Here is a 20,901-nt window from a genome sequence, read left to right on the forward strand (position 1 = left end):
TTGACAATTTGTCATGGAAAGAGGAGAACACTCAATCTCGACTCACAGAAAAGACTGCTCAATTCGCCGAAGCGAAAGCTCGGCCTCTCGTAACCTTTGACCTTCCAGCCCAAATCAACGTCACTTCCTGCTTCGACGAAACGTCAGAAGAAGGCGGCAAACTTCTTGATTTTCTGACAGAGGTCGCGTACTTTCGGGAGACGGCGTCGAGCGACATCAAGAAAGAAACGATGTCCTTAATGAAATCTTTGTCAACTGAAGGCGATGATGGGAAACTCTACTTCGGAACAAATTGCAAGGCTATGATCATGACTAAAGCGTCGTGCTGCTTATAAAGAAAGTCATGACATTTATTCTGAATTGATTAGATATCTGGATATTATTGCCTCTCTTAAATGGGCATCGATACGATAATGAAGAGTATAGGTGGAGGTAACTATTTCAAATTTTTGCGGTGGGGCCTAGAATGTAGATTTCTGGGAAGTACTATAAAATATAGGGCACTCGTGAAGAGCAGTAGTAGTACTTTACGTGGCTGCACTCTTGGTAAATGAGACCCAATTGTTATTTATTTATAACATATTAATAGGGAGCGGGGGATACGTGTTAATCATTAACAGCAAGTATAGTGATTTATAGTTGGTATGCATTTGGTTTTTTTCATATTCTTTCATTATCTGAAGCAAATGGAGCAATGATGTCAAAATGTCTTATAGCGAATTATGATGATCTATTTCATCTATTTTAAGTTATGTTGCTTCTTTTTCTTGCCAAATTATGAGAATGGCTAATCAGCCTAATAAGATATTAAATGTAAGTGACCATCATTTTCATGCATGATAGATGTACGGTCATCATTAGGGTTAATTATGGACAGCTTTATTTTCATTATGTTGAAATGTAATTAATTTCGATATAATATTAGGATATGTAGCAGATTACCAATACTGTGTTAAGGCAGATGAATTTGATGGAGCGGCCCGATTCATTCTGAGATTAGATAAATCGTAAGTCCCTACGGCACAGCTCCATTCAAGAGCCATATCCGCCTGTCCCATTACCAGACAATACGGATTAATAAATGGTCTCTTTCCCTTAAAAGATTGTAAACGTTCCTATAGTAGAGTCGTTAGCGTAAGCGGTCAAATTCAATCGAAAGTAAAAGATGACGTTTCCACTCTGACGTGCCGCGGTCCTAATCTCCTATACAATAACTAAATGACCTAATATACCTGGCAAATCAGGAGGATCTATTTTGAATAACAATATACCCACCCGGTATCTTCGGCAAAAGTCAAAGAAGTTCATCGTATAAAATGGACACCTTCCAATAGTCCTGTTGATTTCCTTGATTGACCAATAGAAAAGTGCGTTCACGGGGCAGAAAGCTGGATGAAGGCTATCTATTAATGTACATAGTTATCGTATGGAAATTCTTTAATGACTTCAAAGTCTTCTAATAAATGCCATTTTGAATTTCGTTCTTTACCTTTCTCGTTTTCACTGTGTCTTTATTTATTTCTGTCTTACTCTGTGTGTGTCTTATCTCTATAATTATGTCTATCAATCTCCATCTGTTCTCTCTCTCTCTCTCTCTCTTCCTTCCTTTCCCTTTTGGTCTCTTATACCACTTTCTTGTATATCTCTCTCTCTTTTGTATTTCTCTCTCTCGTTCTCTCTATCCGTTCATCGCTTTCTTTCTCTGTGTTTCCTCTGTTAAAATCTCCCCTTCCCCACTCTCTCTCTCTCTCTCTCTCTCCCCCTCTCTCTCTCTCTCTCTTACTTTTTGTATTCTGTCTTTCTTTCTCCATTTGCCATCTCAATTTAACCACACTTTCTTTGGCTAAAGTTTTCGTAGACGACCTCCTCCTCACACGTGCCCCCTTTTTTCCTGTATTCCACTGTCAATCACTTGCTTTTTCTATCATAGTGATCCTCCGAGCCACCATCCTAAATTAGTACATGTAGTGTCTCAGTTGATTCTCCGCCCTATTATTTTCACATTCCATTTTTTATTTCTTTGTTTCTTTCCTCCCCGCCCTTTCCCGCCCAAACGGCGTATGTTGGGATTATGACAAATAATGAAAACGCGCTCCGCTCAAAAAATTCGCCGTAACTGTACAAGCGTGTGAGCAAAGCGACCGAGCAGTACTTTTGTTTCTTGTCAAACTGTTCAAATCAGTATCTTATGCATATATTAACTAGAGAAAGATTTACAAGTGAGCACTGCAAACTAGCTATAAAGTTACTTAATGTGAACATTAATAAGCTATTTTCTACTCAAACAAGGCTTGAAATAACGAAAACTATTGAGAAATATAGACAAAGTCCTTTTCAATTCAAATAATTTTATTTTCATAACTCAATCAAAACATTAAAACAAATGAATATCAAATGATACTTGCAATATAACATACAAGTTAAAACCTAGTTGTAATACAATCTTAAATGTCGATAAGTAAAAAATCAAAACATACACAATATATATGAGCATATTATAAATAAAGGAAAAGAGAAATCCAATTATCAAAATGCAGAGCTCGTATTTTTGTAAATTACTGACATTTAAAAAAGGAAAGAAAGAAAGAAAGAGAGAAAAACATCCCAAAACTAAATAATGTATACTTAATTATTTTAAAGATATTTTGAATTAGGAATTTCTATACTTCGTCATTATAATTATGTTGTGCACCATAGCGCTTAATTGTAAAATCAAGCATTACTTAACATAGTTAACATAGTTTCGATGTTTTTACCTTATTACATTTGTGATAGTCACATTGAATGTAATTGACGGTGAAGGATTTGGCCTACTATGTAATTTAATTTTCCATGATAGGCCTACACAAACTGCATTTTTTTATCGAGAATCAGACTTCTTGTTCTAACGTCCATTCATTCACAAAGCTGTGATAGGGGAAGAGTGAAGGATTATTAAGAGTTAAGGATTAATTCGCTCTAAACAAGCAATCACCTATCTTAATCGCGTTCCAACTAGTTCAGAATGGCAGATTACACCATGATCACCCAAGTGTCATCGAGTAGCATTCCTACCAAACGCCCTAGCCGTCGACATCCCACCGTCTTTACTGAGTTACAGCTACAGATTCTGGAGACCGCGTTCAACGACAACCAGTATACTGGTATCACTACTAGAGATCAACTTGCTTCAAGTCTGAAAATTGGAGAAGACAGAGTACTGGTAAATATCTTTCTACTTATTAGCAATATATATATATTTAAAAGAAATACCTTATCAATAACTAAGTGAAACAAAGATTAAGATTGAAAGCTGTCCTTTCTGTCTTGACTTGAGGCTTCCTCCATTTATTAAAAACTAGCTTCAACCTTCGGAATGACAGGATGATTATTATGATATATAATATACTTAATTTATTAAAGCTATTGTTCAATCAAAATGCATTCCTTCTGCCACTGATGCAGATTATATAAAATTGGAAAAGCTGCAGTTTAGCTGAACGAAAGAATGTGCTATGAAACGTCGAAATTAATTGTATTTTTGCCACTTTTTTTATATTTAATTGATGATTTCTTCCATTCTTTTTCCTTTGCTTATTTTCAGGTCTGGTTTCAGAATCGTCGTGCACGTTTCCGTCGAGCCTCTCTTGTTTCAAGCTTTGCTCATCAACCCGTCATCAAGAAAGACGACATCGACCATCCTCGCTTTCAACCAGCCCGAGTTATCGACTTGGCCGTCATCGGTCGTAAGCGGAAGAGATCGTGCGACACCGTTGAGGTCGACCAGACCACACCACCTACCAAGAAGATGAATTCCGTTTCTCCCACGTTCTCTGTTGACTTTCTCTCTCGAAGCAGTCGATCGAGATCCAATTCAACGATGCCTTCATCGGGTCGACACCACTTGCACCATGACGTCATCCAGCTCCAGCATAAGTCACCACATGACTCGACGAAGGGCGCCAAAAGTCCATTGATGTCAGTAGACTTTCTCTCTCGTAGCAGCCGCTCTCCGTCTCCCTCTACATCCACGTATAACGCAGAGCATCTTTACCGCACACCGTCTTCATTCTCCACACCGATGGGTTATCATCCGTACGTCTTCTACGTCAACCTCTAGATATTGACTGCATCGACTCATGAACTCTGAATGGATCTTCTTCTTATTATATATTAATCTTGCCTTTTCCAAAGATGCATTCATTTATGAAATCATAAGTTGCAATTGAATAAATTGTTAAATTGTAATATATCTGTTAAAAATGTCGTTATTTTATTCTTTCTTTTGAATATAAAAAATGTGTACTTTGGAGAGGCTGAACATGTTAGCGATGTTGGAAAGGTCGTGTGTCTTGTGTTTGTGATTCCGATGAACCATTCGTGCTAGTGTGTGACACATATTTTGAGTACGCTGATTTGAACGATTGTGCATTATAATTGTAAATACTATAATCTCCTTTTTTCGTCTTTTTTCCTACTTACCCTCTTTCTCTCCATCTCCCTCTTTCTCTATATAATATACTAGCTGCATATCCTCATGATCTCAAACTCTGTCTTCTCCTTCCTCTCCCCCATTCTCTATATCTCATATATATCTAATTGAGTTATCTTGATCTCTCCCTATTCTCTTTCTTTTCCTCTCTCTCTCTCTCTCTCTCTCTCTCTCTCTCTCTTCTTTCTTCTTTGTCTCTATTTCACTTCATTTATCCTCCCTGTTTCACTTCATTTATCCTATCTGTTTCTATTGAACTTTCCCTATTATAATTTTTCATTCACTGACTCTCTCTCTCTCTCTCTCTCTCTCTCTCACTCACTCTCTCTCTCTATCTCTTTCTCTCTCTCTATCTCTTTTCTTTATTCTATCTTCTCTATTCTTCTTTTGAAAATAAGGGTCCTTTAGAACGCTTCCATTGTTTTATTTGCTCACAATTTCGTTTTTTCTTCTTCCATACTTATTCAGTTTCTGTCTCTTATAACATCTGTTTCATTACTTCTAATTGACATTCAGCAAAAAGTCTAATATACTACAAAGAATAATTATTTTGTATTTCCTTGATTTCTGAGTGCGTTTCGTTAATAAACTTTAGTTGAACAAAAATATACAAATTATATACATATTATATTTCCTAAATTATTTAAAAGTAGCAATTTTGAAAATTTTCCCTAGAGGCACTTCCTTGTAAGATTTTTGCCATTTCTATACATTGTTAATGAATACCTTTCCATTGTCTATACAGTGTTAACGTGACACTGTAGTAGTACTTCGAATCTGGACACCTATCCCCTAGGACAACTATCCCTAGGGCAATCACCCTCTAGGACGACAACCCCCTAGGACAACTACCCCCTAGGATAGTTGTCCGGAGGTTAGGTGTCCTAGATGATGGTTGTCTGGGGTAGATGTCTGGGGTTAGTTGTCCGGGGGTAGTTGTCCTAGGGGTAGTTGTTCTAGGGGGTAATTGACTGGGGTGGTTATCCGGGGTGCACTCTTGGTAAATGAGAACCAATTATCATTTATCTATAACATAATAGGGATCGGGGGGGGGGGCGTATAAATTATTGACAGGAAGTATAGTGTTTTCTAGTTGGGCATGTGATTGGTCTCATTTTCTATCATAATCTGGATCAAATGACAATGATGTCACAATATCTTATGACGCATTATATGACGCATCTATTTCATCTCATATTACAGTCATGTTGCTTCTCTTTCGTCCCAAACCAGGAAGACGGCTAATCAGCCTAATAAGATATTAAATGTAAGTGAACATCATTTTAATGCATGATAGGTTTAGGTCATCCTTAGGGTTAATTATGGACAGCTTTATTTTCATTATGTTGGAAATGTAAATAATTTCGATATATTATTAGAATATGTAGCAGAATACCAATACTGTGTTAAGGCGGATCAATTGGAAGAGATCAAATAAATCGTAAGTCCCTAAAGCAAAGCTCCATTCAAAAGCCATATCCGCCCTCTACCACTACAGACAATACGGATTAATAAATGGTCTCTTTCCCTTAAAAGATTGGAAACGTTCCTATAGTAGAGTCGTTAGCGTAAGCGGTCAAATTCAATCGAAAGTAAAAGATGACGTTGCCAATCTGACGTGCCGCGGTCCTAATCTACTATACAATAGAATAAAGCTTGGATTAAACTAAATGACCTAATATACCTGGCAAATTAGGAGGATCTGTTAAAAAAAAAGTATACCCACCCGGTATCTTCGGCAAAAGTCAAAGAAGTTCATCCTAAATGGACACCTTCAAATAGTCCTGTTAGCTTAATTGACCAAAAGAAAAGTGCATTCACGGGGCAGAAAGCTGGATGAAGGCTAATTTTTAAATGTACATAGTTATCTTGTGATAATTCTTTAATAACTGCAAAGTCTTCTAATAAATGTAATTTTGAAGTTCGTTCTCTATCTTTCTTGTTTTCACTGTGTCTTTATTTCTTTCTGTCATACTCACTGAGTGTCTTATCTCCCCTCTCCCTTTCCCTATATCTATCAATCTCCTTCTGTTCAAACGTGTCATTTTCCCCCTTTCTCTCTCTCTCTCTCTCTCTCTCTTTCCCTTTTGATCTCTTCATACCACTTCCCTGTATCTCTCTCTCTCTCTTACTCATTTCTCTCTCTTTCTCTATCTCTCTTTCTCTCTCTCTCTCTCTCTCTATCCGTTCATCGCTTTCTTTCTCTGCGTTTCCTTTCTTGAAATCTCCCCTTTCCCACTCTCTCTGCCTCTCTCACCTTCTCTCTGTTACTTTTTTAGTCTGTCTTTCTGTCTCCATTTTCCATCTTTTAATTTCATCCACACTTTCTTTGGCTAAAGTTCTTGAATAAGAAACTCCTCCTCACAGTTACACGTGCCTCTTTCTTCCTGTATTCCACTGTCAATCACTTTCTTTCTCTATCGTAGTGATCCTCCGGTTCATCAGCCTTAATTCGTACATGTAGTGTCTCTGTTGATTCTCCGCCCTATTATTCTCTCATTCTCTTTTTTCTAAAATCTTAGTTTCATTCTTTCCCGCTCTTCCCCGCGTGAACGGCGTATGTTGGGATTATGACAAAAAATGAAATTGCGCCCCGCTCAAAAATGTCGCCATAACTGTACAAGCGTGTGAGCAACGCGACCGAGCAGTACTTTTGTTTCTTGTCAAACTGTTAAAATCAGTAATTATTATGCATATATTAACTAGAGAAAGATTTGCAAGTGAGCACTGCAAACTAGCTGTAGAGTTTCTTAATGTGAACATTGATAAGCGATCTTCTACTCAAATTAGGCTGAAATTAACAAAAACTATTGAGAAATGTAGACTGAGACCTTTTCAATTCAAACAATATTATTTTCATAACTCAATCAAACCATTAAAACAAATGAATATCAAATGACATTTGCAATTATAACATACAAGTTGAAACTTGGTTGTAATGATACAATCTTAAATGTCGATAAGTAATAAATAAAAACATACACAGAATATGTGAGCATATAATAAATTGAGTCGAATTTAAAATGAAAAGAGAAAACTGATAATCAAAAAGCAGAGCTCGTATTTTTGAGAATAACTAAACATTTTAAAAAGGAAAGAAAGAGAGAAAGAAAAAAAAAATCCCCTAAAAAATATTGTTTACTTAATTAGTTTTAAGATATTTTATATTAGAGATTTCTATACTTCGTCACGATTATCGTGTGCATCATTATATAGCGCTTAATCGTAAAATCAAGCATTACACTTTTTTTCAGTAAAGTAGATACATGATGTAAAGCGCGTATACTATCCTAATTTGTTTTACTACATTGTATTATAGAAAATGATCAAAATGTATGTTGATTATTAAAGTGAACAAATTTCAGTCCCTTAGGCTCTACATGTAAACAATTATACATTTTTCGTAAAATACCGTATTGTGGATAAAACATAGTTTCGATGTTTGACTCTATTTCATTTGTGATTGTCACATTGAATGTAATTGACGGTGAAGGATTTGGCCTACTATGTAATTTGATTTTCCATGATAGGCCTACACAAACTGCAATTTTTTATCGAGAATCATACTTCTTGTTCTAACACCAAATTTCCATTCATTCATATAAAGCTATGATTGGGGAAGACACAGACTGACAGTTTCTAATGAAAGACAGCTTTGGCGCTTTGAAACGCCGCGGTCACAATGACGAGTTATTGTGTCTCTAATCTCTCCTTATGTAATTGACGAATCAGGAGGATCTGTTTATCTTCGGCACAATTGAAAGTACTTCTTTCCTAAAAGGGCACATTCCCTTAATCCTATTGGCTACCTTAAATGACCAATAGAAAAGTGCGTCAACGCTGCAGAGAGCGGATAAGTGGTTTCTGTACTCATGGTAATCATTCGCTAATAACTGCTAAGTCAATCAACAAGATTAATTATTCGCTCCAAACAAGTAATCACCTATCATCAATCGCGTTCCAACTAGTTATCAGAATGGCAGATTACACCATGATCACCCAAGTGTCATCGAGTAGCATTCCTACCAAACGCCCTAGCCGTCGACGTCCCACCGTCTTTACTGATTTACAGCTACAGATTCTAGAGACCGCGTTCAACGACAACCAGTATCCTGGTATCACTGCTAGAGAACAACTTGCTTCAAGTCTGAAACTTGGAGAAGACAGAATACTGGTAAATAATTATTAGCAACGACTGAAAATAATATATATTAAAACAAATACTGTATTAATAACTAAGTGAAACAAAGATTTAGATTGAAAGCTGTCCTTTCTTATTGTGACTTGAGACTTACTCGTTTACTAAAAAATAGCTTCAGTCTTTGGAATGACGGGATAATTATTATGATATAGGCCTACAACATACTTAACTTAGTATAAGCTAGCTAAAGTTATTTCAAAATGCTTTCCTTCTGCCACTGTTGAAGATTATTCTAAATTAGAGAAGCTGTAGTTATCTGAACGAAAGAATGTGCTATGAAACGTCGAAATTAATTGTATTTTGTTGATAGTTGATAATTGAAGATTTTTTTCCATTCTCTTTGTTTTGCTTATTTTCAGGTCTGGTTTCAGAATCGTCGTGCACGTCTCCGTCGAGCCTCTCTTGTTTCAAGCTCTGCTCATCAACCCGTCATCAAGAAAGACGACATCGACCATCCTCGCATTCAACCAGCCCGAGTTATCGACTTGGCCGTCATCGGTCGTAAGCGGAAGAGATCGTGCGACACCGTTGAGGTCGACCAGACCACACCACCTACCAAGAAGATGAATTCCGTTTCTCCCACGTTCTCTGTTGACTTTCTCTCTCGAAGCAGTCGATCGAGATCCGATTCAGCGATGCCTTCATCGGGTCGACACCACTTGCACCATGACGTCATCCAGCTCCAGCATAAGTCACCACATGACTCGACGAAGGGCGCCAAAAGTCCGTTGATGTCAGTAGACTTTCTCTCTCGTAGCAGCCGCTCTCCTTCTCCCTCTACATCCAGGTATAACGCAGAGCATCTTTACCGCACACCGTCTTCATTCTCCACACCGATGGGTTATCATCCGTACGTCTTCTACGTCAACCTTTAGACCTTGACTGCATCGACTCATGAACTCTGAATGGATCTTCTTATTATTATATACTAATCTTGCCTTCACGGTCAACGATGCATTCATTTATGTAATCCCAAGTTGCAATTGAATAAAATGTCATATCTCTGTCAAAAAAGTCTGTACTTTGTTTTCTTTTGCGTAGTTTAATGAAGAAGATGTATATGTTACTGATGTTTGAAAGGTATTTAGTATGATTCTGATGACTTAATCGTGCTTGTGAGTGACACGTATTTTGAGAACGCTATTTCGAAGCGATTGTGCATTATTGTTGTTAATACTATATAATCACATATTTTCCTCAATAATCCTCCTTACCCGCTTGCAATCTATCTTTCCTCCCTCCCTCTCTATATCAATCTATCTATCTTTATATCTATCTATCTTCATGATCTTAAACTCTCTATCTTAACTTTCGTATCTCCCATTCTCTATAAATCATATATCTAGATGAAATTTCTCTCTCTCTCTCATCTCTCCTCGTCATTCGCTTCATCTATACTCTATATTTTCTATCCATTTATCTCTATTACAGTCTTTCATTATCTGACCCCCTCCCCCATATCTTTCACTCTCCTCCCTCCCCTTTTCACTCTTCTCCTTCCCTGTCTCCCTTCTCTCTCTCTCTCTCTCTCTCTCTCTCTCCCTCTCTCTCTCTCTCTCTCTCAATTTATCTCTTTTTTTTGGGGGGGGGGTTGTGGGGGCATACCCCCTCGTAAACAAATGGGCTAATGGCGAAGACACGACAGAGGCAGGAAAATAAAGAAAATAAAAAGATGGCGTGTGAAAAGACAACGTCATTTTTATCAAGGATATCGAAGAAATAGCTAGATTTATACAATAATAAGATTTCTGTCTCAGGAGCCCTAATTATGGGATTTCCATATCGTTTTTGTAAAAAAACTAAGCCAACTTTTAAGTTCTACATGATGCGATCATAACTACTTTTGAAAACAAATCAGATCAGATTCATTTTCAATATGCATGGTATATCCTTTAGAAATCATGTTGGTATTACGTAATACGTCTTTGTTAATGGTCGTGTGATTTCTTTAGGTTGATCTTTTCAAAAGTAGTTGCGATTGTGTCACACGTACAAACTGAACATTAATTTCTGTACTATGATCCTACATGTATGTAGAACCTACAAACCAACGTTATAACATGTCGAATATGTAAACACAGATCCTGCAGTAGGACATATGCCCCCCGGCCTAATTTTTCCTCCAATTATTTCGTGACAAAGTTCCTTCTCCCCCCCCCCCCCCACCCCTCCCTCCTTATGACAGTGAAAGTTGTTTACAATTTCCCTTAGGTATTGCACACACAATAAAAATAATGTAGGAATTTGTAATGCCGTACAGAACGACATTATCATAATACTAATTCCTCGTGTCTTAAACTGAAGAAAACTCTTTTTAATGTTAAGGTTAATCATTTCAACTGCAGTGTAAAGTTTGCAGATTTAAAAAAATGTAATTAACTTGTGGATCGAGTAGAAGGGGATCACAATGTCGCCATTCCGATTTGAGAAGAAATAATATATCATGAAAACAATAATTTCTCGCGTAAAAGATGTTAAGATCTAGAAACACCCTTTCCATTTTTAGCCTCGAGAATGTAGGCTGGTGTCCCAGAAAATGAAAGAGTATTTTCCAGGAAGTTCTTCTTCGCCTATAATATGTACGCAATTAAATCAAAATTCATATTTATCATGATTACGAATATAAAAGACAAAGTTCATGGAAAACGTTGACAAAGGTAGGACAAACATATTTAGTTAACCTGTATGTTTAAAAAACCTACAAGTTTCTACAAAGATCGAATTTCAGTTGACCATGTGGCATTTAATTTAATTTTAATTTTCCCCAATAACCAAAAACAAAAAGAAATTACGATTTCTTATCCCAAAATGAAAAATAATGTTGATTTTTGCATTCCACCATGATTACATTTATACAATAATAATAATCATAGTGAAGAAACCGCCTCTATAATGTCTGACAAAACACTCCATGGCGCATTGTGGAGAAAAATATAAGATAAAGAAATAATTATTTAAAGATATTTTCATATTGATTACTAGTTTAACGATATAACTGCAAGAATATACAACACTTACAGCACGCCATCAGCTTATAATAATTGTCTAGTGTCGTACTCTGTACGACGCAGAGAAAGATAAAGGCTTTCGGTGCACATCTGGCATTATTTTCTCATAATAAAATCGGGGTATTGCTGCTACACAATCTGTCTTAGAAACTATGATTCCATTCGCAATAATCAAAATTAGTTATATTTTTACATATTTTTTATCCATTTATATCCATAACATTTACCCAAGACAAGAAATCTTTGACAGCATTTTGTTATTATATCAAATCTAATTGAATTGTTTGTTAGTATATCTAATAACCGGATCTTCTGGGAAAATGCAGTAATTTCTGAAGTCTGTTTTCTGGTTAACTTTTACTTGTTGCTAACCTCAATTTCATTAACTAGCTGATTGTATTCAACTACATGTATTATGTCAGTGTGCTCTGCTGTGCCAAAGTGCTAGAAATATAACTATTCCCAAGTGAATAAGCATCTTGTAAGGGCAACCAAAACGTGTCTAACTTTGTCTTTATCTTTTTCTTATCCTCATCATCCTCATAGTCGCCTTTTTGTTGCCTTCGTTAAATGTGTACGTTTTTAAAGCGAAGCGCACTCAGTAATGAATGAGGAAACTAACAACAAAACTTAATCTCTGAATAACTACCATATCCTAAATCTCAGACTACTTCAATGGATAGTCATTTGAATGCCATGATTCAAAATGCATAAAACTATACAAAATACACCATTTTGAAAACAAAAATTGACTGAATGTACTAAATAATAGAAATCTAATTATGTACAGAACTACAACTGTTATAGTGGTTGATCATGTTCTTTATGTATGATGCAGAAGATGACAGGCTTTTTCATATATTCCATTCTTTCTTTATATCGTATGTTGTCGCAGCTCAGTCACACCAACGAAACCAATACCAAACCAACTACAGACCAATCAAAATGTTCAATCATATTATTCCCAATGGCCCAAAATAGGTCGGTTTGTCGTTGTGACCGAATTCAGTGCCACCGTGTATAACAGATATGATTTTATACAATTTATTTATTCATCATGATACAAATTATTTTGAAATTGACCCAACATTACAATTCATCAACCAGTTTTGAATACTTTTCTTTGATTAAGAACTTAGATTTATATTATGTCAATGTCCGTATATGAGACTGTTAAATTGTCTATGGCAGTCCAAGGTTTATTCTGGTATTTTATGAAATCCATGCCCTTTCATCTCTATTAGCTTCATGAGTCGTTCTTTTAGATGCTCTCTTTTCCTGTACATCGGGAGATGAAGCACGATGAAACCATGACATGTATTCACTTCAGGGCACATGTCCTTCGGGGGTTTCCCCTTACAATCTTTGTCTCCTCCCATGGGCCACATCCTAGGTCTAACCTCCTGGATTCCACCAATGGGGACATGGTCAGCACCCGTCATGACTCCTGAAAACAATTCGCATAGAAGATGAATAATCGGTTAAATGTCCATTTTTGTTTTCTTCTTATATCAAGGCTCATAAATCAGAAAGTCTCTTACTCTGAAGGTTCACAATTCAGAAGGTTCGTGTTTCGGAAAATGAAATAGGGCTCATAATTTCCATGAATTCGAACGTTTCTAATTCCGAAAATGACATAGAACCCTGTATAATTTGTTAAAATTTATGAACTTTTGGAGAATGAACCCTATTTGGTATGGGAATTTTTTTCTTCTGAATTTCAAACCTTTCATTACTTTTGGGAAAAAGAGTGCCTTCCGACATAATCAAAGGTAGTTGGTGGATCATGAAAGCAATGTGCCCTGAAACATGCAGAGCGAAAGACATGACTAGATTATTATCATCTTGTCACAGTGACAATATCAGTGTCTTGAAAGTAACACCATGCATGTCAAATCAGGATCGTCTTGTCAAAATGACAAAAAAGATGCCAAAGCAGCACAATATTTTGTCTTGTCACAGTATGTTTTAAAAGGTATTATCAATGTCCTACGTTCAAACACGACGAAGTGACTGATCGTCTTTATAATCTATTTTGCATACAGTACTGTGTTATATGTACGTCTATTTATATACAGTTAGGCCTTTGTCGGTCAACGATCACCAGTGAAGATTTGACTTACTCAGAAAGTCTCTTTTATCATCCTCAGTGAGATCACCATGGAACACTGACCAAAACATCTTGACCACGCGATGGTTTGCTGTGTAGCCTTTCTCATCATAACCAAAGCTCTGTGCAGAGAAGAGCAAATTACGAAAGTGAAAATGAACAACAGCAACAACAAAGAAAAGATAATTGATCTGTGCCATGAAATTTAACACAATTTCAAATTTATTTCCCAAGAAACAAATTTAAAGTATACAGCGTGTATTATCTTTGTTTTATCTTCTATTAAATCTAAAAGCACCTACCAACTTTGCATTATGTAAACAAAAATCACGATATTTTGTTTATTTTGTGCAACCAGGCTGTCCGAAGTACATTCATTTTTTTGTTCATTTGTGATTTTTTTTTTGTAGTACGTTGATGAGAGAAACTTGAATAGGAAAAAAAGAGTGTTGAAGAATGTTGAAGAAGAGGAGCTCACTTCTTGAAAGGCCTTCCAATCATATTGCCCTCCTAGGAATAATGACATCAGCTCCTGCGGTGCGAAACGTTGGTGAAGACCGAAACGACCGAACATGCTCCGAAAACTCTTACTGAATACCTTGAACTGGGAGGATGCTGTGTAGTGCCTGGCGCAAAGCTTAATGTACTCTCGACTGGAATTCGAAAAATAAAAGAAATATTTCCATTGAAAGCCAACAAGACTTCAGGATTCACTTAATTTTCAGGGTTTGGTTGGAAACGAGAGTGAAGATAACACAGCCTTTATTAATAAGCATTATTGTTCAAAGTTACTTCTCAAGATACCATAATCAAAATATGGGTTAAAATCTCGAAATTGAGTGCTTAATTTAATACAAGAAACGCACTTTTTAACTGTTAAGCTATAAACTCCAAATGCAATGTGACATTTGTTTTTGAAATGATGTTTTGCGTTAGTATGAAATCTATAATCTGATAACTCTAGAACTAGTATTCAGAAAGGAATTTAATGTAGATAATGTGTCACAAACGATATAGGTATATTTTTTTAATTACATTCCAAGACAAAGTGAACCACAATTCCTCTACTTCCACGACCACATCGACCACATGTCCAATGTAGAAGTTTTAAACCACACAACGGTATAAATCTTTCTGACTGGGTCGTACTACACTTACACATTTGCAGTGGTCACGACCTCGTCTTTCCCTCCTGGTTTGAGTTCGATCTCCGGTTCGTTCACTGTAAATCTGTAGTCGGAAAGGTCATCGTCACTCGCCTTTAGCAATGTTTGCATGCTCTTCGCCATCCCGGGATCTAGTAGTTGCAGATCATTGAAACTGGATGGGCTGAATATTGTTAAAATTAGTACCGAAGAAAAAAGAAGTCAGCCAGTCACTCAGTAGTGTCTGACGGTGTCTGAAGTCTAGAAAGTAAACGGGTTTCCTTGCATAATTTGAATACTAGGACACTGCTAACGTATACATTTTACAGGTAGGTCATACGCGACATAATAAAGGTTAGGCCTACATCAATAACTATTGTAATGACCAGGAGTAAACTGATTGAAATCTTTGCGGCTTTGCGCAGCACAAATCATACAACCATTCGGTACAAGGGTATGAAAATCAGACCATTCGGTACAAGGGTATGAAAATCAGACTATTTTATTAAAAGGATTGCAATCCCTAAAGTCGATTTGACAACTAACGGTCGTTATTTCCCAACAAAAAGACATTTTTAAGCCCTTTCGTTTTGAGGGAAGTTCTAAATTAATATTATCTTTCAAATACCGTTGGAATTTAACTTTTTTTTTTTTTTTTGGCCTGCAAATGGGACATAGTACCTTTAAAAGAGAGGTTAGGGATAGTGTATTCTTGACATCGATAAGTAAATTTGATTAAATGAAGATCATGTGTACATGAGAAACGTAAAATGGTAAATGAGCTGTAAAAAGTAGTTGAATTACCGCAATCAACAAGTAAAACGTACAATAAGTACGATTGAAAATGGTAAATGTAGTTCATGTTGATTAATTGGTTTTGTTTAAATATCCTGATGAACCATCCTGATTATATTTTCACAATGTAACTAATTATGTACATGTATATGTTTATGTTATGTTGGGCCTCAAGTATAACAGCGTTTTTATTTTACTAACGGGGCTATGTTGAAATAATACCAAATAATTGAATAAATAGATAAATTGATGAAATCCAATCAGCATCTGACTTGGGAAGGGAGTGGTTGGTTATCGATGCCCTTCCACCCTTGCTCTCTTTACAAGTTGGCGGATCCAGGATTCTTTGAGAGCGGGGGACGAGAACAAGCCCCCCGCCCCCCCCCCCCCCCCCCCCATCTTCCATTTCCCCCCATCTTCCCTTCCATCCTACTGGGTAGCTAGAAAATGTTATACAACACCTACGTGGATCCTTGTCATTTGATTGGACGATTGTTGGTCACATGATATTCAATAGATGGTATATTGCACGGTCGTGCATTTTTGGTTATATGCGCCGTGCATTTTTGGTTATATGCAGACTGCGTACCTCTCTGCTGCATGTGCGCGTATCCCTGCGTGTATCTGACGCGAAGGCAATCTGCATGTAATCGAGAAGGCTTGACTCGAACTTTAATTTATCTTTATAAGGAGTAAAGCATAATTTGTTGATTAACGTTCTATTAGGTCTTCTTCGATGTTGTATAAAACAAATAATGAATGTTTTTCATTCGTTTAATAGTGCAAATATGTTCATTCGTTGAAAGATTAACGTTAATTCTATTCAACTCGGCTGACACCTCGTTGAATAGAATGTTAATCTTTCAACTCATGAACATATTCGCACTATTGAACTCATAACCATTCATTATTTGTATAATAACCTGACATTATCACCAGCATGACCTTTGCACCTTTTTTTGTTACATAAAGTTATAATAACAACAGTCGGGATGTCCATGCTCTTATCGGTGCGATGAACAGGGTATCCCCTTCCAAACTTTTGTTGTTGTTTCGATCGACAAGTGCATATATGGGAGACTCCACTAACGCTGAGGGGGTTGTTTAGAATGCTCAAACAAAATTAAAAGCAAATAATATTATTTTGGTCACTTATTTATCACCAAAGATAAATAAAGTGAAAAATAGAGCGTTTATCGTGGACTATAGTCGATAAAGGGGACATTTTTCAACGCATTTCGAAATCAGAGACATGAGATATTATGAGCGCGAGCAGTGCAGCTCGCACTCGCACAGCTGATGAACGTAAATAAACACACGCGCAAGTACGTACTATACAGGACAAAGGTTAGGAGGGCACCTGTACCTGTATCGGGACCTATAATATTTTAGTTATATTTGGGTCGCTTTTCGCCCTTAAGGTGTTTCAAGATGGTATTAATATCATTGTAGGCAGCAGATCTACTCGGTTTTTTATCGGCAGATTAGAGCTCCTGCTAACTAGGTAACACCGTCTCTGCCTGCCTGTAGTATTCGCATAATATCGTGCGGATATCTATAGACTCTTCGCCAACATCAACTGCAGCTGTATGTTATGTATGTGCACTGGATCCGATCTGGCCTGGCTGGGTGATATGATTGTCTAGGTGCTATTATTATTGTCACAAAGCTAGTACACTGCAGCTGCACTGTAGAGCTGAATGGGAGCATTTAACTGTGTGACTTTGAGTGAAATACTGCTTAGCACAGTGACAAAGAACATCCTACCCTTTTTAGAAGAGCTGTGAACTTTGTGAACTGTGACTCAGAAATTTATTTCTTCAAACTTTCCTGTAATCTTCGTACTCATTGAAGATCATCTGCAAACTGAAACTAGACGCATACGGAGGCGAGACTGCAGAACAATCCTAACAATGGTTGAATTAGAATGGTAAGTTTGAGGAAAAGACGATGATGTTGAGAATGAATGTGGAATATGCGGGGGTAGACCGAATTTTCCGTCTCTTTCGTTCGTTAGCCTCTTATTGGGGTAGGGTCGGCCGGCTCTCTCTTTAGAGACGGAAACCGTCTATACACATTCCCTTGATAACGCCACGGCCATTTCAGGTCGTAGCGTTTTGCCCCCAAAATCCCCCAAAATGTCATTTTACCTCATGCATTGATTATTTAAAATTAGGAGAAGGTTATACTACATCGGTTCCACTTACCAACTTGACTGAAATAATCCGTTTAATGGTCCCTTTTAAGGAAATTATGGGTCAAAATCGACATCCATGTTGAAATCTTGCAAGCCGTGTTAAACTCTCGCTGCGCACGGAGTCATCTAAATCAATCTCATCCCTTTTAGTCTACGCCGAAGGCAAAACGATTATGAAGGAAAAACTGTGCGCCATCTACACGTTCGTAATGGCGTTATCACAGTTTTTCCTTCATAATCGTTTTGCCTTCGGCGTAGACTAAAAGGGATGAGATTGATTTAGATGACTCCGTGCGCAGCGAGAGTTTAACACGGCTTGCAAGATTTCAACATGGATGTCGATTTTGACCCATAATTTCCTTAAAAGGGACCATTAAACGGATTATTTCAGTCAAGTTGGTAAGTGGAACCGATGTAGTATAACCTTCTCCTAATTTTAAATAATCAATGCATGAGGTAAAATGACACTTTGGGGGATTTTGGGGGCAAAACGCTACGACCTGAAATGGCCGTGGCGTTATCAAGGGAATGTGTATAGACGGTTTCCGTCTCTAAAGAGAGAGCCGACCCTACCCCAATAAGAGGCTAACGAACGAAAGAGACGGAAAATTCGGTCTAATGCGGGGGCTGCTTTGGAGGTTCTTGCATAGTATATTCATTCTTGAATCGTCTTACTTTTCTTTTTCTTTTTCTTTTAAGGGGGGGGGGGGGGAGACGGGCTTGAGCCCCCCAAGCCCCCATCTACCGCTACTACTTGCTTTGAACTCTACATGTAGGAGTAGATGATGTATCCCAAATTTGTTCATCTGTCATGTGCGTGTGCATGGTCTTAGGCATACAGTACATCACACATGTATATGTACTGATGGAGAATTGTACTTTGTAGCTAGACACAAAATCTGTTTGCTTGGAGGTTTTTTTAATTTGTTTTATCTTTTCGACGCTGTGAAACCAGATGCAGCGGAACATGCATGTATCAACTGATTATTTGGTCTGACATGCATGTAGCTCGGCTTTTGGAGAGAGAGAGAGAGAGAGAGAGAGAGAGAGAGAAAAAAAGAGAAAGAGAAAGAGAGAGAGAGAAAGAGAGGAAGAGAGAATCATCTTGGGGGTACACTCATAGTATTTTGGATGGTGTAAAGTTTACCCCTACAAACAATTTGTTTAGAGGGTTCTTGTGGGAGATATAATAATTCAAATGAATTTAAAGTTGAAGTGATTTGATGTACATTTACTGCCAGTCTATTTACTCACATTTTAGTCTTCTCCATCTCGTCACTGTTAAAGCTGCATTTCAAAGTTTCCATGTGAAGAAAACTGTCATTTGTATTTCAGATCACAATTTTATTGTCAAAATATCTTTTAAAACTGTATATATGAATCATGTCAATATCAGTGTAAATTTGGGCACCTCTTGTCTCTATATAACATGTGTAAAGTTATAATATAGTATTAATGACTGCTTTGAGAGAAATAGTTGTTTTATTACGCTCAAGGGAAGGTTAGAATTGGGCTATTCCCCGAGGCTTGCCGAGGGGAATAGCCCAATTGTAACCTTCCCGAGAGCGTATGAAAACAACTATTTCTCGAATATTAAAGCAGTCATTAATACTTTTATATGCCGAAAAAAAATAGACTAAAAAATAAAAAATAAAAAATAATTTTTTTTTTGTCGAAGGTGAGAGTCGAACTCTCGCGTACAATGAGTGATGAATCTTACACCAACGCCTTACACCACTCGGCCATCGCGCGCTGTTCACGAGCTTGGCAGTTTTGTACAATATATACATTAAAGTGGATTGAAACCGGCTTCGGCGTGATGAATGCTTCGCAAAAGCACCCTTCTTTTACTTTTGCAATGCATATTGGCACGAACTTAGATCAAGATCTATCGGCAGATGTTGTTTTTTTGTTTTTGGAAGTTTATTTTCGTCTTCATGTCAACAATGCAAGATAAAATTGTCGGTAAGATCGATCGAGATTCAATTGTATTGAAATTACCGACCAATCCTTCGCACACATACGGTATCCTCGATCGCTCAAACCATTTTTTAACATGTAAACCTATGGGGTAACCATGGAGGCTGACCTATTTTTTTAATAACCATGGTTATTAAAAATAGTAAATGTTTTATGCATGGTTACCGGGAATTTTACAGGAACAGTTGAAGTTTATGAATGCAATTCGACCAATCAGATGGCTGGATTTCTTAAGTGAGGTATATAATAATCATTTTTACATTTCATGCACATTTGTTTGTTTCATGAATACAAAAGCTTCAATAAAATGCTAGAAGCAACATCCCGCGCTCTTTCACTCTCCAATGCTCAACCATAATAGGGGGTCAGGCTGTCTGTGGACAACGCTAGCCCAGAGACAGCTCAATTAAGGGCAGCTCGGCATTGCCCAGTGTTTAGGTTTCAAGAGTGAAGTGCCAGCTACACCTCTAAAATACATTACCGATAGTCTTTATACATTTTATGTTTTGTATATTTCAGCTCATAACATTTTCATCATTACCTCTCCAGTAATTATTCTGCACAATCTGGGTGTATGGCTTGATTCTTGTTGAAACACGGAGAAGCACATGTACATGTACATGTACATACTGGTGTAGCAGCACAAATATATGTGTGACCATCTACAGTATATGCAGCCTACATCCCTTTGTTCATTATCTGTTTATTTTTTCTGTGCAGTATGCTGTCTGCTAGTGATATCTATAGGACAAATGTACAACTAAGTTGAATACAGTTGAATGATACCACACAATCTATTATTAACTATGGTACCAATCAATTCAAAATAATATATGATGGCCATTCAGATCATTTGTGCTGGGTTTCCCATATATGTTCACTATGATTGTTTTCATTGTTCTCGTTTAAAAAGGGTAAGACAAATAGAAAACCACATTGCAAGGAAAGACCATATTATTGAAAATTCTCTCTCCAAAAAAAAGAAATAACTACC

The 20,901-nt window shown here is 37.1% G+C and overlaps 3 protein-coding genes across 3 annotated transcripts; 2 read left to right on the plus strand and 1 right to left on the minus strand.

Annotated features, from left to right (window-relative positions):
- Positions 1–660: 660 nt before the first annotated feature.
- Positions 661–4,227, plus strand: LOC115918809 (paired box protein Pax-3-B-like). Its single transcript, XM_030991400.1, has 2 exons — positions 661–3,202; positions 3,584–4,227. Exons 1-2 carry the CDS (start codon positions 3,005–3,007, stop codon positions 4,097–4,099), a joined length of 714 nt encoding a protein of 237 aa, XP_030847260.1. The 5' UTR covers positions 661–3,004; the 3' UTR covers positions 4,100–4,227.
- Positions 4,228–8,376: 4,149 nt separating this feature from the next.
- Positions 8,377–9,673, plus strand: LOC115926368 (diencephalon/mesencephalon homeobox protein 1-like). Its single transcript, XM_030991028.1, has 2 exons — positions 8,377–8,645; positions 9,032–9,673. The coding sequence occupies exons 1-2, from the start codon at positions 8,448–8,450 to the stop codon at positions 9,545–9,547; spliced, it is 714 nt and encodes a 237-aa protein (XP_030846888.1). The 5' UTR covers positions 8,377–8,447; the 3' UTR covers positions 9,548–9,673.
- Positions 9,674–12,536: 2,863 nt separating this feature from the next.
- On the minus strand, positions 12,537–15,115 carry LOC754082 (probable E3 ubiquitin-protein ligase HERC4). Its single transcript, XM_030991401.1, has 4 exons — positions 14,949–15,115; positions 14,269–14,443; positions 13,804–13,912; positions 12,537–13,127 (listed from the first exon to the last, which is right to left on the minus strand). Exons 1-4 carry the CDS (start codon positions 15,077–15,079, stop codon positions 12,880–12,882), a joined length of 663 nt encoding a protein of 220 aa, XP_030847261.1. The 5' UTR covers positions 15,080–15,115; the 3' UTR covers positions 12,537–12,879.
- Between the last annotated feature and the right edge of the window lie 5,786 nt (positions 15,116–20,901).

The sequence above is a fragment of the Strongylocentrotus purpuratus genome, unplaced genomic scaffold, assembly GCF_000002235.5.
Source record: "Strongylocentrotus purpuratus isolate Spur 01 unplaced genomic scaffold, Spur_5.0 spur5_scaffold_2, whole genome shotgun sequence".
NCBI lineage: Eukaryota > Metazoa > Echinodermata > Echinoidea > Camarodonta > Strongylocentrotidae > Strongylocentrotus > Strongylocentrotus purpuratus.

Coding starts and splice junctions, on each gene's coding strand:
- LOC115918809 (XM_030991400.1), top strand. CDS start 3,005: ATGGCAGATTACACCATGATCACCCAAGTGTCATCGAGTAGCATTCCT. Junction 3,203..3,583: donor TTGGAGAAGACAGAGTACTG/GTAAATATCTTT, acceptor GCTTATTTTCAG/GTCTGGTTTCAGAATCGTCG.
- LOC115926368 (XM_030991028.1), top strand. CDS start 8,448: ATGGCAGATTACACCATGATCACCCAAGTGTCATCGAGTAGCATTCCT. Junction 8,646..9,031: donor TTGGAGAAGACAGAATACTG/GTAAATAATTAT, acceptor GCTTATTTTCAG/GTCTGGTTTCAGAATCGTCG.
- LOC754082 (XM_030991401.1), bottom strand. CDS start 15,079: ATGGCGAAGAGCATGCAAACATTGCTAAAGGCGAGTGACGATGACCTT. Junction 14,444..14,948: donor GTCGTGACCACTGCAAATGT/GTAAGTGTAGTA, acceptor TTCGAATTCCAG/TCGAGAGTACATTAAGCTTT. Junction 13,913..14,268: donor ATTGGAAGGCCTTTCAAGAA/GTGAGCTCCTCT, acceptor TTCTCTGCACAG/AGCTTTGGTTATGATGAGAA.